General features: G+C 40.9%; 3 protein-coding genes across 5 annotated transcripts in view; 1 reads left to right on the plus strand and 2 right to left on the minus strand.

The window, feature by feature from the left end:
- Nucleotides 1-800, minus strand: part of LOC121926250 (dual specificity protein phosphatase 13-like) — a 33,523-nt gene extending 32,723 nt beyond the window's left edge. The window contains exon 1 of the mRNA XM_042459065.1: nt 560-800. The gene's annotated coding sequence lies outside the window, so the exon portion shown is untranslated. The remainder of the gene's footprint in view (nt 1-559) is intronic.
- Nucleotides 1-17,883, plus strand: part of SAMD8 (sterile alpha motif domain containing 8) — a 324,372-nt gene that overhangs the window by 210,318 nt on the left and 96,171 nt on the right. The window lies entirely within an intron of this gene.
- LOC121926252 (dual specificity protein phosphatase 13-like) overlaps nt 5,457-17,883 on the minus strand; it is a 49,909-nt gene continuing 37,482 nt past the window's right edge. For 2 of the 3 annotated variants that reach the window (XM_042459072.1, XM_042459070.1), the window contains exons 3-5: nt 11,526-11,725; nt 8,230-8,450; nt 5,460-5,903 (exon numbers count right to left, since the gene is read on the minus strand). In XM_042459072.1, coding sequence (XP_042315006.1) covers nt 5,692-5,903; nt 8,230-8,450; nt 11,526-11,686 — 594 coding nt within the window. In that variant the 5' untranslated portion in view covers nt 11,687-11,725 and the 3' untranslated portion in view covers nt 5,460-5,691. Of the gene's footprint in view, nt 5,904-8,229; nt 8,451-11,499; nt 11,726-17,883 lie in introns of all 3 variants that reach the window. The other variant, XM_042459073.1, reaches the window with a different exon arrangement.

The raw sequence follows: 17,883 nt of genomic DNA on the forward strand, positions 1-17,883 counted from the left end.
TCGCCTCCATGATTGCCGTTAGGAAACCATTTTACTGCTTTGCTTTTCAACTTTGCAGAAATGGTTTTCAGCCCTTTTTCCTGATGTGAAACAGAACTATACTCATGATTTCTTCTGTGATTTGCCAAGTACACATGTACGTTGTAACCATTACTAAAATTGGGAACTGAAAGGTATGCAAAATTGTTGGTCCAGTTCTATTGTAGAGAAGGAAATACATAAATCTCAGCTCATCAACATTCTTTGCTCTCTTTCTCTTTCCATGTATAAGTAAACAGTACTCTTTAAATAGCCTGCCTTGGGTCTCCTCCACATGGTCAAGTACCCTTATAGCCAGATCACTGTACTTTCTACATCCAAAGTGGGAAGAACTGGCAGTCCCTCCCTTAGATCTTTACACCTATCCCTAACAACAACAACAACAACAACAACAACAACACCAGGACGCAACATGGCTTTCAGAAGCAGTTGTTGAACTGCTCACGCAAATAAACATTGAGCTGCCCAACGCATGCACTCAATTCAGTGGATATCCATCATCAAGCTTAAAGGTACTTGCCTTTTGGGGGAGCTGCTCCCTGTTGACAGTCCTTGACTGTTTTAGAAGATGATACTCTTCTTGCGTTTCCTTCTGGGCTAGTAGTTGGTTACACAACAGCCTCACTGCCCTGTTTGCTGCATACAGTTTATTCAATTGCTATTTTTAATTGTGTTAATTATAAACCATGATCTGTGTTCTCCTTGCGGACTTCCAAACATTTCAGCGTGAAAGGCAGCTGGGGCAGCAGTGGAGAGAAGCCCAAATCTGAAAGGATCCTCGGCTATGTACTGGCTTCAGCACAGTCAACATGGCCGATACACTATTAGGGTCAGCCTCAGTGTTTGAGGAAAGTTATTTTAGACTACAGTTCCCAGAATCCTTGACCAAAATGATTATGCTGGTTGGGCAGCTTTAGTCTAAAACAGTAACATCTGCATGTTTCTGATCTGAACAATTATCCAGATAGTGGTGCGGAATAGCAATTTGGGAGACTGCAAGGCTTGCTTATTCTAACAAAAACTGGGATGGTAAAAAGGAGATTCTTTCACAGCAATCATGCATTTCATTAAGAACAAAGGCAAGAGAGGAATGCATCAAAGAGAGGGCAGGTTTGTACATCTAAGACTGCAATCTTTCCAATGCCATGTTTGTGGCAAGAACATCATCTCACAAAGCCCTGGAGCAATCAGGTGCAGATAATGAGCAGATAGTACTATGTCAAAGAAGAGTGCCAATACGATGATCACCAATGTTGAAAGAACCTTTAAATTTCTTTTGGATGTGGGAATAATGTGCAGTAGCTGCCTTATGCCACAATGTAGAGCATGACGCCTGTTTTAGCTTTGTTGCCAGACAATACGTGAGCAAGCCCCTTGAGAGAAAGCAAAATGCCTGCAGTTGCTAACATCATTATTAATGAGCTCATTGACATCCTATCTACATACAACTGCATAAGGGTCATTTCACACAACAGAGTTGTAGCACAATGATTCCATGGCAACATCCTATGGATTTGTGGGGTTTGTTGTTTGGTCAGAGACACCAGAATTTTAAATGCCCTTCCCTAAACTGCTGGCCCCTCAATTCCATATGATATTGCTGTGGCAATTAAAGTGGAATCATAGTGCTATAATGGTGTAGGAACCTCAGTTGTGTTGGTCCATCCTGGAATTTTGATGCTTATAGTGGCCGGTTACAGTGATGTAGTTGCTGAGATAGGTCTACTAAAGGGAGTAATTATTTGGGGGATTTAGAGATGTTAGAAAAGGCAGCATATACTTTATATTAATTCTGCACATCTTGAACACTTTGGAGGCTATTTTCTGGAGGCCTACAAAAGTATAAACTAAATAAGACCAGGAGTGGTCAGATGAAGCATTCTAAGCATAGGTAGGACTGGAGATCAGGCACTTCCAGATTGCTATCTATCTATCTATCTATCTATCTATCTATCTAGTTAATGAGTGCGCAGGAGCTTTGCACCCTACAATCTCAGAGTCTGGGGCACGTTGAGGTAAAAGCAGACTTGAGGGACATATGCAACCACAGAACTGCATTTAGTTCACACAATGGCTAGTTCCTCCATTTCTGAAGGTATACACTCAGTTGTTACAGTACTTGAATTTGATTCCAACCTTAGGTAAAACAAACAGACCATGTATTTGTTCCTCTAATGAGCTCTAGATTTATACTGACATCTGCTGGTGGAGTTTACCATTGCACCTTACCTATTTTCTCATGTTCTCCATCAAATGATAACACATTTTCCTGACCAGATGGATTTCATTCAAAGTATTTCCTTTGAAAAAGAAAAGAAAAAAGTAGTACAATAAACAAGAGGGTTCCCCCCCCCCAAAGTAATTTCCAGAATGAAGAAGCTGTTCAAGGTGAAGAATGCGATTACTAATGTAAAGTTGAGAACTGAGCTTCTATTGTATTGAAATGAACCTCTAAAAGGGGATTGCATGGTGCTATAATTATTTTATGTTGTTAACCTACACTGTGCATTAGGTTCTGGGCATGATGATCAATTTTAAAACTTTGTACTGTAAAGCAACTTAGTTAAGGGTATGTTTGCAGGAAAGAACCTGTTTCTTTTAATTCATGAGCTGTACCTAGCATAGCATAGCCATTTTTCATAAATGCTAATTGACACAGGTGCTAGAAACTAAGAATTTATAGGAGGAAATTATTCTGATGCAAAACCTATTAAAAAGAATGGGAGCTGCACAAGATCCAGCAGTAAATCTGGACTGCTACCATTAATTTGAGTAGGTGTTATTATACAAAACAATTTCCCATCAGAATGTACCTTTAGATACCTGCGGAAGTCAATTAGACAATTTAAAAAGGGTACACCTTGTTATTGCTAAACTGATTTATGAGCACAATCCAGTCAAAATTAAGCATACCTGGTTCCACTGATTTCAGTGGAAGAAGTCTGTTTGGTTGATTTGCCCAAATGAAAGATACATTATATGTACATGTGTGTGCCTTTTTGATTTGACTGCTGTCTTGCTGTGCACCTTCAAATAATTTCTGATACCTATCATGGGGTATTCTTGGCAAGATATGTTCAGATTTGGGTTTGCCATGGCCTTCCTCTGAAGCTGAGAGAATGCGACTTGCCCAAGGTCACCCAGTGGGCTTCATGGCAGAGTGGAAATGTGAACCTTGGTCTATCAGAGTCATATTCCAACATTCAAACTATTACACCATGCTGGCTGCTTCCAGCATAGGTAGGATTGTGGCCTACCTATGTGCAATCTACTCAAGGGCCATGCTCCTAAAATGTAAAAGGGCTTTTCCTCTAGTCTGAGCCTCTATCCAAGAGGCTGAGAGAACAATTTTGACTGGGTGGCTGGTCAAGCCATTTATATTAAGCACGTATGTCCTGTGACACGTAAAGCAAAAGGTAAAATATTAGAAGAGTAAGAGCCCAGAGCCAGTTTTGATTGCTGGAAATCAACCAGTGCCATAATCCAAGTGGCAGTTTAGCAGCCAGAGCGCTCCAATCCTTTGAGCCATAGGTCAGACAATCTGCCAGATGCTGCAGTGTCAGAATTTCAGCTTGGTCTCCTCTAGGTCATCAAGGTGCCATTTCTGCTTGAGTTCCTGTCCTTTTTTGTCTTCTCTTCAGATAGTTTACCCAGTTTCCATTGCTGGATCTTAAACCGTAATGGTAAGCTCATGAAAGTAGAAAAAGAGATTCCGCCTCAGAATTTCAGGCTGTCTGAAGATGCCAGCCACAGATGCTGGCGAAACATCAGGAATTAGCTCTTCTAGAACATGGACACATAGCCCGAAAAACCCACAAAAAACTATGGATGCTGGCCATCAAAGCCTTCGACTTCATGAATAAACAGCATTTTCAGGATTTCCCTGTGAGTGATTTCTTGCTGATTATTGCCTGTTTAATAGTGATGTCGTGTGAAAATCTTAATTGTGATATTGCATTTGCATATTAATCGCTGTTTAAACCTCTGATTTTGCCCGATTCCCCCCCCCCCCCTGTGATAAGGTCCTATGATTCCATTATTTTGCCTCTAGTCTGTTTTGCAAACTAGTACACCTTGTGTCAGGAGCTCTATGGTTTCAGATCACAAAACAAAAGGAAGCTCTCACTTTCTTTGAAAACTCCCACCATTCTCATAGAATCATAGAGTCGGAAGAGACCACAAGGGCCACCCAGTTCATCCCTCTGAAATTCTGAAACCATCATGAATATAGGAATAAAAAAAGGTTGTCTTTCATGCCCTGATGCTGAACACATGAAATCAGAAAAGTCATGTGTGTGTAAGCTTAAATTAATAAAATGAGCACTGCCATTTGAAGCTATGAATGTGCCCAGATAGTTTGGCTATACTTTGGAGATTATTAGACGGAGGATGAAACATTCTTGTCCAGTCCTTTTCCTGTCCTTGTAGAGCGATCGTGAGAAGATTTTCATACAACGTCACGCTTATCCTATCATTATCCTGTCCAGAAAGTGTGATTGACCACGATCACATGAAAGGCTTTCAAACAATGTTGTACAGATCCCGTCATTGTCCTGTCATTGTCCCATCATTGAAGTGGCTTTGCCCAACATTTTGCATCAACGGGAGTTTGGTTAATGCAATGCTCCTTCTATTGCACTGTTCTGTATTCATCATTACTGCTTAGCCAGGGTTGAGAAATGAAGAGATGTCATCCTCCCAGATCTCCTCTACATTGTTACAGTCCAGAAGAATGATATGTCTCCTTTTCTCACAGCTGTTGAACTGTAGATGAATTCTGCCTGGACACTCTCCCCCATTCCTGCCCCCTACTAGGCCATGGCAGTGTGATCTAAATCTCAAAAGATTTATTGTGGTGGGGGAGAATCATTTGCACAAGGAGGTATTAAATAGCTCTGTAGCCAAAAAATCAATGTAGTAAATAATAAATAAATAAATAAATATTTATATCCCGCCTCTCTGTCCGAGACAATAAGGGCAGCTTACAAGTTAAAACTGTATAATCCTAGATCCCAGTAAACCCCCCCCCCAAAAAAAAAATAACAATTAAACAATTCACAATTTAAAACACCAGGAGGCCTGGTAGTGCAGTGGTTAAAGTGACTGAAGCCTGTCACTCAAAACCATTAGGTTGCAAGTTCGATAGCAGCAAAATGGCTGAAGCTTGACTCTGGCTTGCATCCTTCCGAGGTCACTAAAATGAGTCCCCAGATTGTTGGGGGCAGTTAGCTTACAGTGGTAAACCACTTAGACACTGCTACTTTGGTATGAAGTGGTATATAAATGAAGCTGTTTTATACTTCAAAATAAATAAAGGAGAATTTTACTTAAGCTCAGAGCAGGTTAGGTCACAAATAACCCTCGAGAACATCTCCCTTTTGTATACTAAGAGAAAGGAGTATCCAAGGAATCTTGCATAGGCAGAATTCTTATAATTAAATGTTTCTTTTATTGGGGGGAAATCACACAGCAAGTCAGTCACACAAGCACATTCATACAAGGCTCAGGAAATCAGGGATTAGCTGGGGAAAGTTTGGAGGCTGAACAAATGGGGATACACAAATACGAGGCTTGCTTCAGGTTCCAGTTGGTTGGTGTGGAGTGTTGCTGCACTGGCATTTTAGTTTTGCAATGTTTGCAACAAACTTTCTCTCAAAATGCTGAGATGCCTCTCTTCTCATTATTTAATTTGATGTCCAGGGCTCGGAGCTGGCTGAGGAACCCTGTATTTGGGCAGATGCCTCTGTGTGAATCCACTGATTTTAAAGCCTCCACAAGAGTCAGGTTTTCATGGATCATCAAATAGGCCAACACTAAAGTTGCTGAGCGGCTTAATCCCATAGCACAGTGGACAAACACCTTTCCTGAAAAGAAAGATGAGAGCAGCCCTGAATCAACATGCAATGTACAAAATTAGACATTCTAGTTTGGCAAAAGACCCAATATATCTATAGGATAAATAAAGATATATGTAGCATCTTTTTAAAGAGTAGTGATCGGATAAGCCCTGGCTGCATTTGCATGGCATTCCCAGACAATATGATCTATCTTATGGGGATGTGGTAAGCCCCATCTGAAAAGAGATATATACAGTACATACATCACTAACAAGATGCTGCTCTATGTATACATTTAGAGATGTGTGTGCAGTGCAGCTATGGATGACATTCAACAGAGCTTTTCCATCAGCAGAATAGATGCTATGGGCCAGTCAAATCCACATTCCCTTGCAGTTTCCTGCATGCCCCTAAATTTGTTCCAAAGCATTGGAGGAATCCTTCAAACCAACTAGACAGAACTTGCTGAGGAGAGTGTAAGCATGTGGAATGGAAACTTGTCTTACAGATTGTTGTATTTTAGCCCAGTATAGGCAGGAATATTAGTACATAGCAGAGAGACCACAAGTGAGTATACACTGAAAAGAGAACCCCACCTCCTTGTGCCATACATGCTTTGTTTGCCTTGGAAGGGAGCCGCTGCAAAATAAGCACAACACTCTGCAATTAGGAAGAAAAAGGCCACAATTTTATTTAACCCAACTATAACAACCAACCATAATGTATGGTTGGCTACAAAGCATGAGATCTGGATCTGTCATCCCTCAACCCCTGATTGATGGATGAACCCACGTGCTTGATCATGGCCAAGCTTCGGGATGACAAAGGGATAGATCGGTTAATTGCCCATCTGTTTCAGTAACCAATCATGTGATTGATCGCATCTTCACATATGCGAATGTCCGCATTTCCATCCCTTGTCAATGGGGGACGCTGTATCGATGTTGCCCCCACAATGGCAACACCACATCGCTCCCAGCACCCCTGTGTCCCCACTGGACTCCCAATCCAGTGCTAGACAGCCCTGGAAACCACACCCACCAGATCCTAGGCCTTTGCGACGGCTCCTGAAGTTTTGACAGCAACACCACTCTAAACAGAGGGAGGGTGAGTGGGTGAAATGAGCTGAAAATGGCGCTCTCCAGAACACCACGCAGCCTTAAATAGGCCTGCTAGCCAATGGGAGGCTGGGATAGGGTAGAGGACCCACCTCCCAGCCAATCCCGGAAGGCGCCAAGGGATGATGCAGCCCAATTGGGAGATGCTTCTGCTTATCAATGACTGATGAGACACGTAGTCCCGAGCAGTGGGGCAGAGGTCCCTTCCTTTCTGCCCACCAGTGGCCAATCCTGGTTCAGGCAGCCTATGCATGGGCCTCTGGGGCTACCTGAGCCAGGGAGAGTGTAGCCGACAAGCCGTGGCTCTCCCCACATGGCAACCGGGGTGTCCCGCAGGGAACGGCGGCCTCTTATATGTAAATACAGGCACAGCTGGAAAACAGAATGAAAAAAACTGCCTGCCTTTCTCCCAAATGGAATACAAGCTGGCTTACAAAATTTAAAAGGATACAGCTAAAACACCAGTATACAAAAGTTAAAAAATAATTACATATTACTATTTTTAAAAACATGCTAGAAATCAAAACACAAACATATTTAAAATGTGGTTTCAAATAAAATAAAATAAAAAGATTAGAAAACAGCATGGTGACACTATGAATTTTTCATAGAGCTTTCTTAGGCAAGGAATACTCAGAGGTAGTTTTGCTAGTTATTTTCTCTGAAATATAGCATATGGTAGAGACAGATGATTAGGGCTACCTGACTGTTCCCCTCTTGTTTTGTTGTCCTCTCTTTGGTTAGTCCAGCAATGGGGCAACTTCTAAGGATTGGGGGCTGTTTTTGTCCTAAACTGGGCCTTGGCCAGATTTCCCTGCCTCTGATACCCCACCAAAATGTCCCCCCCCCCCCCGCCAAATTGCACCTCCTAAATATCTTGCCCTGCCCAAGTGTATTTGCTCTGCTCCCAAGCTTCCAAAAACAGTTTGTAGAATCAGCAGTGATTAGACAGGTTGAGGAGTCCTTTCATTGTTGATGAGTTCATTCATGCCCCATCTGCATAAAACAGAATAAGGGTTCAACCATGTGTCCAAGATTTCATACAGAGAATATGTAATGCCCACAAGCTGTTTGGCAGAATCCTGGCCTAGGTGGGTCTTTAAGCCAATGAAGCGATTCTGGCTATCTGCAGCTAAGCCTCTGGGAAAACAATCTTTCATATAGTCAGCCCTCCATTTTTGCAGGGGTTCCGTTCCAGACCCCCCCCTCCAAAAAATGTCCCTCCTCCCTGTTACCTTCTCCAGTATTTAAGGCCTTGCGAATGAAATCGGCAGCGTCATAAAAAAAGATGCTTATATCAAATGAGTTGTCATCAAATGCTTGGACCCCATAGTACTGCACTGTCATGTCCCTGTAATAGCGGGCTCCGGTATTGATATTGTACGGTCCATCTGCTGCATTGAGGATGTGAGTAATGCCAAGGCTCTGAAGGACTGCTTTACTCCTAGCTGCCCACCTGTCAAAAGATAATTAAGATCACTGCTTAGGCTCCATGACTGAAATGGATTTATTTAACAGACCTCTCAAGAGGGCCTTGGGGAGAATAGTGGCAATCTCCCCCCCCCCCCCGCCCAAACCAACTCACCCCCTGTTTCAGTTCCTAGCACTGGCTGAAACCCACAAGGGCTCCTCATGTGTCATTTGGAGTATGGATCCGTCTAACTAAAAAGATTGCATGTACAGCGCTGTGTAAATTTACAGCGCTTCATAAATAAAGGTTAATAATAATAATAATAATAATAATAATAATAATAATAATAATAATAATGGCTCTGTAGAAACTGGTCCATCTCCGGCCACAGTGTTTACAAAGATTCCCAGCCACTTTTCGATTCAGTAGCTGTTTCTGTTTTCCTTGGATTACAACAGGGGTGGGAATCTGCAGCCATCCAGATATTGTTAGTACTACAACTCCTGCTATCCCTCCCTATTAGGAATGTTGGCTAGCTGCAGTCCAATGACGTTTGGAGGACTACATTTTCCCCACATCATACTACTGGTTTCCCGGAATCTTTCTTACTCTGTCAGCTTTCTCAGAAGCTGGATTAATTGTAGTTCCTGCTCAGTGTTTCTAGAATCAAGGAAGAAACATTCAGCTTTAATGGTGGAGAATGGTGAGCAACTCTGCTCCCTCACTAGCCCCCTCTCTCACAGCCAAGCAGAAAGGGAGTAAATTTGAAGGAGGCTTGCCCATAGTGAAACAAAATTCATAAAATCAAGGGTTACCATATATACTTGACTATAAGTCAACCTCATGTATAAATCAAAGGCAGGTTTTGGGGCCAAAATTATGGATTTTGATATGACGTATGGATAAGTCGACCCAGTTTTTTTGGGTCAAATTTTTGACTAAAATGTCTAGACTTATACCTGAGTATATACAGTATTTTGTTTTGTATTTTGTAATATAACTAACATTAAATATATTAGACATAGAGAACAGTACATTAAAATATTTTTACAGTTGTAAAAGAAATGTATTTATTTCTAGGGAATATAATTACTGCTGTTAAACCATTTCTGCAAAGCAGTGAGTATTATGAAACTAAGTAGCATGTATTTTTGTGCGGAGTTAAAAGAGGGTTTCAGTGCAATATTAATTATGCTCTGTCTAAATGGGATTAAAAATACTACAGTTCCACTTGATCAATCATACAGCCATGTAAGTGCCTCATTATTAATTTCAGCACCAGAAGTTTTAAAAATAAATTCAAAAAGACAGAAGGATCTTTATATTACATAAAATATATAATTGATCATGCAAGCAAATTCTTATATAAACAACTACATTATGATTGTTTTTTACTTTGAAAAAGTGCATTTAAAATGGCTTATCTGTATCCTTGTGATGCTGATGCTGTAGCAACTGTTCCTCTTCCAAAGAAGAGGTAGAACAGCCAATGGAATTAACACTTGGCCCAAATAATGAACAACCCTTGTATAAGTCCTAATCAGCTGCAACCCTTTGAATCAGGGAAAAGGAAAAGCTAAAAAGTGTAGTTGTTGCTACCACACAAAGCAACCAAAAAGATAGAGAGATCACTCTTGCATCCGGTGTGGAGCAACATTTGAACTTAAGTACTGCCCAGAGTTATATATAACAAGGGATGTTCTAGGTGTTTTGATTTTGTTGTGAATGTGAAGTGATTTTCTTTCCAATTGTGTTTCATGATTTCTTATTTTGTGTGTGTTTCAGAAACAACATCCTGAAAAACAGAAAGGAATCATTGGAAGAAGGGGAAAGATATGAAGACCTGAACGGCAGCACAAAGTTGAACTGTTCATTTCCCAAAATATTTATGAGAATAGGAAAATTGTGTTTGCTGGGTATTGTTAAGGCTGGAGCAGTTTGAGTACTGTCTAGTTTTTTCTTCAAAATAATATCAACCACGTGCAACTTAGCTAAATCTCTGGGGGAAAAAATCTTTCATGTACAGTCAGCCCTCTGTTTTCGCAAGGGTTCTGTTCTGGACCCTCCTGCAAAAATGGAAATTTGCACATATTCAAGCCCCACAGGTTTGAATGGATGCGTGTGCCTGAGGGTGGCTGTGGGTACACACCTTGGGCGCGTGCCCCATTTTAATCCCCTCTGTTTGCTCCTCGCAGATAAGAGAGGGTCGCGGATATGAAGTCCATGCAAACGGAGAAGCAACTGTATTACTCCTTGCTTCTAAAGTGGTGAGTAAATAAATTGTAGTTGTGTAATGTATGTGGCCTCCAAGGTTGCTTTTGTACTCACTGGCCTCTCAGTGTCGCCTTGCTGTTGTTGTTGTGTGCCTTCAAGTTGTTTTCAATTTGTGGTAACCTGAAGGAAAACCTATCGCTGGGTTTCCTTGGCATAATTTGGTCAGAGGGGGTTTGCCTTTGCCTTCCTCTGAAAGTGAGAGTGTGATTTGCCCAAGGTCACCCAGGGAGTTCCCAGGACCAAATGGGGATTTGAACCCTGGTCTCCAAGGTCCTAGTCTAAGGGCCTTATCACACTAACTCAGAAACGGGATTTAAAGCAGATTCAAAGTAGAAAAAAAACCCACAAATGCGGGAGGTTTATCACATGGCATTTCTGCAAACCTGAAATAACATGAAAATAAAGCAAACGTAAAGGGGACAAAAATGACACCTTTTTACTTTTGGAACTTTCTGAAATTAAAAAGGGTTTTCTACTTTAAATCCCATTTCTTAAATCCCATTCCCCTAGTGTGATAAGGTCCTAACACTCAAACAACTACACCATTGGCTCAGTATCCCCTACCTGAAAACATTTGGCCTACAAATAGCATAAGAGAGGTGTGTATTTCCTCCCAAATCCTGTTTTAGATGGTAGTGAGAATCTCAAACCACATGTGAGAGGAAAGCTCCCAAATACAATATTTAGAATCCCAAACCCCCCAATATGATATTGCCTTTTAGAGCCTCTTGACAAAGGGATATATTTTTAAAATCTTTGGAAAGACCCCCCCCCCCCCCAGTTTTGTTCCCTGCTGCTTCCTTTTTGGCAGGTGACTAACAGGAAGTAGTTCTTCCATTCCCTTACGCATCTCCAAGGTAGATGTTTGGCCAAACTTGGTCCACATGATTGTCGGATCCTCCTCTGTTCCATATCATCCTTTGTAATTCAGAGAGGGCTGGTGTCTCATAATGGCTTTTACTTTCTGAGTCATGATTCTTGGAAGAGCAGTTCTCTGCATGGATCATACCTGCTTTCGGGTTTCATGCACTTGACATATGGTTTTTCTAAAAACAAAAGGGAGAGAAAGCTTTTCACATTTTAAAACAGCATCATACTTAAGTACTGTAGTTGCTTACATGCCATATGTGAAAAGGACTTCCATCAAGTGAACAGGCTAGTAGAAGAGCACATACCTCCATCCTTCCTTTCCACCTGCCTTGATTTATGTGGCAGCCATGGAATGGACTGAAACTTTTCTTTTTTAATGGAAAAATCACATGAACCCAGGCAACTTGGAAGAAGAGGGGAGGAAGGTGACAGGTCAATCCCCTCACAAGTCACCTCAAAACTACAGGTGACCAGGTAGATGATTACACTACACACTGGTTGTGTCCCTCTAATACTAAGCTATGCCAAATCAGATTGTAAAGACTGAGATGGGAGAAGGGGGCAGCAATAATGATTATTATTATTTTTGTCTCAGAGTGCATTGTTTGGATCTTGTTTATACAGAATCACACTTGCCACTTTCTTGTACATTCATCCAATTTGGAGAGATATTTGTATAGATGTTATCCTACAAATATACTGTTCACTTTGGTTTTCATCATCCTAAAAAGAAAGGGAGTCATTTACAGGCTTTACTACAGACTCTCCCTGCTACAGGAAATGTGTCAGGATATGGCAGTATTTGTTGCTGTCCTTCCAACTTTTCAATAAAAAGATCCCCAAACCCCTTTTCCAATTGCGCGATCTGTCATGTAGCCTTACTACTGTACATGACAAATGTAAGCCGACATGCAGCGAGAGAGAAGGTTTCTCCTTACCTTCCCATGCTCTTGAAAGACTTCCATTCTCATTCTGAGGAAGATATTTGTAAAAGCATATCTTTTTTTTCCGTGCTGGAAAAATCTGTTTGACCAAAGGCATGGTTTTACAATCATCTCCCTCTGGAAAGAGAATGGAAGTACCCTGACATCATCCAGAGAGGTAAGCAGAAAACCACCTCTCTCTCGCTCCATCTTGGCTTACTTTTGCCTTGTGATAAGGTGGTGAGTATTTCTATTCCTTTTCTGCAGTATTCCAAAGTATTTTGTTCTTATCCCCAAGGTAAAGGTTTGTGTTGTTTTTTTTACACTGAGATATTTGGTCATCACATGTATTGTGATGAACAAATTGTCTTGAAATGGGTGTATCCAGTCCCCCACTCACTAGGGATGTAATTCTTCACTAATTTTATTCTTGAAGGAAATAAACAAATAATTTTCTTCCCACTGCAAGAAAGTATTTGAAAACAAGACTTACTGTATATATTCAGCCATAAGTCGACCTCATGTATAAGTCGAGGACAAATTTTAAGACTAAAATTATGGATTTTGATATGACTCGTGGATAAATCGAGAGTAGGATTTAGGATTGTGTAACAAAGGATCTAAAGGATGAAGCAAGGGAAGACAATGCCAAAGAATTTACAAAATTGCAGGAGGTATAACTGTGTTAACACTGAAGGACGGATAGATGGAAAAAATAGAGAGAGGTCAGTGCTTCTATCTCATAAGGGGATGGTTTCTATTTTTATAAGAGTTAAGGTACAGTTTTTATGAGAGTACTTACATTGACCCATGGATAAGTCAACTCAAAATTTTGAGTCAATTTTTTTGGCTAAAATGTCTTGACTTATACATGAATATATACAGTATTCTGCATAAAATATGTGTGTGGCATTTTTGTGCACAAAACAGCATTTTCTGTGCAGGTAACATTTTTTTCCATGTAGATTTTTTTCCTGTGCAGCAATATTTGCTGTACAGAAAATACAATTCATATATTTCTCTCCCCTCCAGAGCACACTTGCCTCTGCTGCCCATGTATATTATGCCTGCCTTAAGTTGCCTGTCAATTTAGGTGACCCCATGAATTTCATAAGGTTTTCTTAGGCAAGGAATACTGAGAGGTGACCTCTGAAATATAGCTTACAGAACTTGGCATTCTGCAATACAAGCACTAACCAGGGCCAACCCAGCTTAGCCTCCAAGATCATATAGGATCTGGTGCCTTTAGGGTATTTAGGCCTGCTGCCTCTTTAATTTTGCAATAAGTAAATAAAATTAAAAATATACTGTGGCTAGGGAAGGGGACAAGAAGTGTAAAAAATGCCCATTTAGTACTCCCCTGTGCTTATAAGAGGGCTACATTTTATGCTGTAGTGGGTAAATTTACTTAGGAGGCTTTGCTGTGTGGCTTTATTGAATGCCTTTTGTAAATGATGAAACTTTGAGAAAACTTTTGGAAAAGCCATGCTGAGTTTTATTCTTCTGAGTCCAAACATTTGAGATTTAGTAATGCCTTACAACAATGTAAATGGGTTCAGAAGACAGGCTCATGGGCCTGTAAATTCAGAAACCCCACAATTACCGTATATACTCATGTATAAGTCTATAAACTTTAGTCAAAGAATCAACCCAAAAAGCCTGGGTTGACCTATCCACACGTGAAAGCAAGTACAGTGGAGCCATGTTATACACTGGGGTTTGGTTCCAAGATCCCCCATGTATAGCAAAATCCATGGATGCTCATATTCCATTAAATATAATGACATAGCAAAATGATGTCCCTTAAAAAAATGGAAAACCAAGGTATGATATTTGAAATTTATACTTTTTTGGAACATTTTCAAACTATGGATACTGGAATTGGTGTATAAAAAATCTGTTTATAAGAAGGACCGACTGTATTGTACCTTAACCTTTATCAAAATAGGACCCATTTCATTCTCTCAGTAGAGTGGCGAAAGGCGAGAGCTTAGTCCATCCTAGGAAAACCTAAAAGAAGCACCGGCCCCCTCTGCTCTCTCTACTGCATCGCCACTTCTGTCTTTTTTTAATGTCTTTAGCATCATTTTCCTTTCCATCATCCTCTACCTCCTTGGTTACATGCCCCTAGGCTTTACCCTTGACTTATCCATGAATTATATCACAGTCCATAATTCTGACCAAAAACCTGTCCTCAATTTATACATGAGGTTGATTTATAGTCAAATATATATGGTAGTACTCCCCTCACCCTTTAAATGCTGTATCTTTGGCTTTCAGTCTTTCATCTGGTAAAGTGGATAACTTTAATGACCAGAAGGCTCCGTGAAGCAACTCAGAATAAGATTTCATCTTCACCTCTTGATGCTGAATTTATCTTGGGGATGCTTAGCATCACAGAGGCAGTAATTGACCTAATGAGGTCAATTAAATGGAAATTTAATTGAGACCTTGGATATCTTGGCAGAGATTTTGTTTCTCTTTAGATACTAATCACTAGGCCTTACTCTAGAGACAGTAAAGGCATGGCTGGCAACTTGATACAGTTTTTGCAAGCTGCCTGGCTTGGTTAATTGAAAAAAAATATCTTAATCTGATGCTGGAGGGGAACCTGAAGGTGTTGGTTTCTAAGGAAATTCTACTGGGAAGAAAAACTTTCTGAGGTGTCAGGAACTTTCATTAGAAACTGCATTCCTGAAATGGAGCCTGTGTAGACTTAGGTTAGGACATTATTTTTGAAACAGCAATGGTGGGATACAGACTGCCCAGAAAGGGTGGTCTGCCGCCGCCTCCATTTCTGCCAGCGGGAAGCCTCGGCTGCCAAACGGCGAGGCTTCCCAGTGACGGAAAAAGAACCCTCAAAAAGTGGGTTCTTTTTGCATCGTGCTTGCGATGCTCGAGTGTGCAAATGGCGCACTCGTGATATCGCAAGTGTAACGGGACGTGTGGACGCTATGCGTCCGTTGCGTCAAAATGGCAGTGCCCATGTAGACAGGGTGCCACCATTTTGATGTACTGAGTATGTACTAGGGTTAGGGAGCATCTGAAAAGGACGCTCCCAGGCAACCCTAACACATACTCGGTACGTGCTTTTTGGCCCATCTGGACAGGGCCAATGTTACCTTTGGGCATGGGAATATATACTGTATCTTGAGAAGTGTTGTTTATAAAAAGTATGTGAAACTCCTTTCCCTATTGAAATTTCCACCTTTTCTGTCCTGAAGTACCTAAGTAAATTTGGAATACCATTTTTTAAAATGGAAATAGGACTGGTACTAGGGAGCTTCATAAGGGAACCTGGTTCCATAACTTGTTCTTTTAAGGAGCTGGTGGAAGTGGGAGTTTTTGTTTTAATAAAGTTTTTCAAGTTTGTAAGGACTCCATTGGCACCTGAAAAGTTACTATTGTCCTCTCTTTCTGTTCCAGTTTCTACAAAGCAAGAAAAGCTGCAATCAGAAAAACCAGTACAGTGGTGCCTCGGGTTACGAAATTAATTCGTTCCGCCATTCCCTTCGTAACGCGAAAATTTCGTAACCCGAAATAGCTTTCCGTTAGCGCTGGAAGCCTATAGCATTTGAATTTCGCGCCGAAATGAATTTCGTAACCCGAAAAATATTTCGTAACCCGAAACAGTTTTTGCCAATCCAACTTTTTCGTATCCCGGAAATTTCGTAACCCGCGCATTTCGTATCCCGAGGTACCACTGTAGCCATGATGGGATCAGCCTGCTCTCTGCCTTGGAGGAGTTACCTGTTCAGAATATAGGAAACATCTTTCGTTCCTAAAATTGGTTTTCACTTTCGGAACTGATCCATACAGATGTTTGAAAGAAGCCAATGGGTTCATGGCAATCAGGACAGAATGAAGAGTCAAATGGAAAGAGTACATGGGGCCAGTTCATACATGATTCTTGAGAGGCCAGTGGATCTCCTAACTAGGATTGCCAGAATTCAAGCCTTGACCTCAAGTCTCAATTTTTTATGGGTCATCTCTAGGCAGGAGGTGAGGATGCAATAATGCAATTTTGATGGGCTCATCCCCAAGCAAAAGGAAAAGACTGTGTGCAAATCTCTCACTCAGCTGGTAGAGCAGCAACTTGCCACAATTTGTAAGGCTTAATGGATTTGTTGCTGGAACCTGCAAAGACTCTCCAGGAGCTCTATGTATTCACTTACTTAGTTTACTTCTTCCTTCCAGTCCTTGCATGCCAGTACTCACAGTCTACTCTGCATGCACCTCCTGGCTAGAAGCAAATTTGCTATATTAAATCGCCCTCAGTAAATGAAAAGGAATCCAGTAATTTCCTCTTTTTACCTTGATCTGGGAAGATTTCTCTAACGATTTTCAAGCAGAAAAACATGCTCTCTCCCCCCACTCCCTTCTCACTCTGTGTATTTGAATGACAAGCTGTGAGCAACTGTGGTTGGTACTTAATGCATAATTCTTAATGACATCAACTGGAACCATGCCTAAGTTTCAGGTTTTGACGTGGAAAGATCCTGAACTGGCAAGTGTTGGTTCATGGGGAAAATATAAGGGGAAAATGGTGGAAGTGATATAGCGTGTATTCATCTTCACAACCTGAGTTGGAAATAGGAGGTTTCATAATAGTATCATTATATAATTGCAAATTACGGCTTCTTGCTGTTCTTTTTTTTTTAAAAAAAAACCTTACCAATCATGGAGCAGGAAACAGAGCAAACAGTGATATAAAGGGCATTATTGGATTTCAAGTGCAAGAAAGCAAACATTTGAACTACAGTTAACCCTTTGTTTTCATGGGGGGGTTGTTCCAGACCCCCCCTCCCACGAAAACAGAGGCTTGCATATATTCAAGCCCCATTGGCTTGAACGGGGCATGCCCCTGGGCGCGTGTACCATTGAAAATAGTGGAGGTCGCCCCTCTGTGGATATTCAGGGTCACAGATCTCAGCTAGGAGGGGCGACTGTAATGCCGATGAAATGCAAATGCTGTGAAGGTGCAAAAGAGTGCCTTGCCATTCAGCTATCTTTCCATGTAAGGGAACAGTGGTTTTCAAATGGAATGACGTGAAACAACTAACTAATGCGATAGACACCTGGGATATGATAATTATTAAAAAGCTCTAGATTTGATTGCAACAACATTGGTCTGGGGGAACTGTTTTTCTTTTCATCTGCATTGTTTCCTCAGTTTAAATTGCCCTGCTCAGAAACTGCTGTTAGTTCCATGTAAGAATGTGTATTCATTTCCTGCCTTAGCATGAAAAGTGAAGAAAAAGTAGAAAGGAATTCTCATGTACTTGCTTACTTGCTAATTAGCTTACTTGCTGTTCACCGCTATGATCTTTGGAATAGCGGTATATAAATAAAACAATTATTATTATTATTATTATTATTATTATTATTATTATTATTATTATTATTATTAT

The sequence above is a fragment of the Sceloporus undulatus genome, chromosome 3 (assembly GCF_019175285.1).
Source record: "Sceloporus undulatus isolate JIND9_A2432 ecotype Alabama chromosome 3, SceUnd_v1.1, whole genome shotgun sequence".
NCBI lineage: Eukaryota > Metazoa > Chordata > Lepidosauria > Squamata > Phrynosomatidae > Sceloporus > Sceloporus undulatus.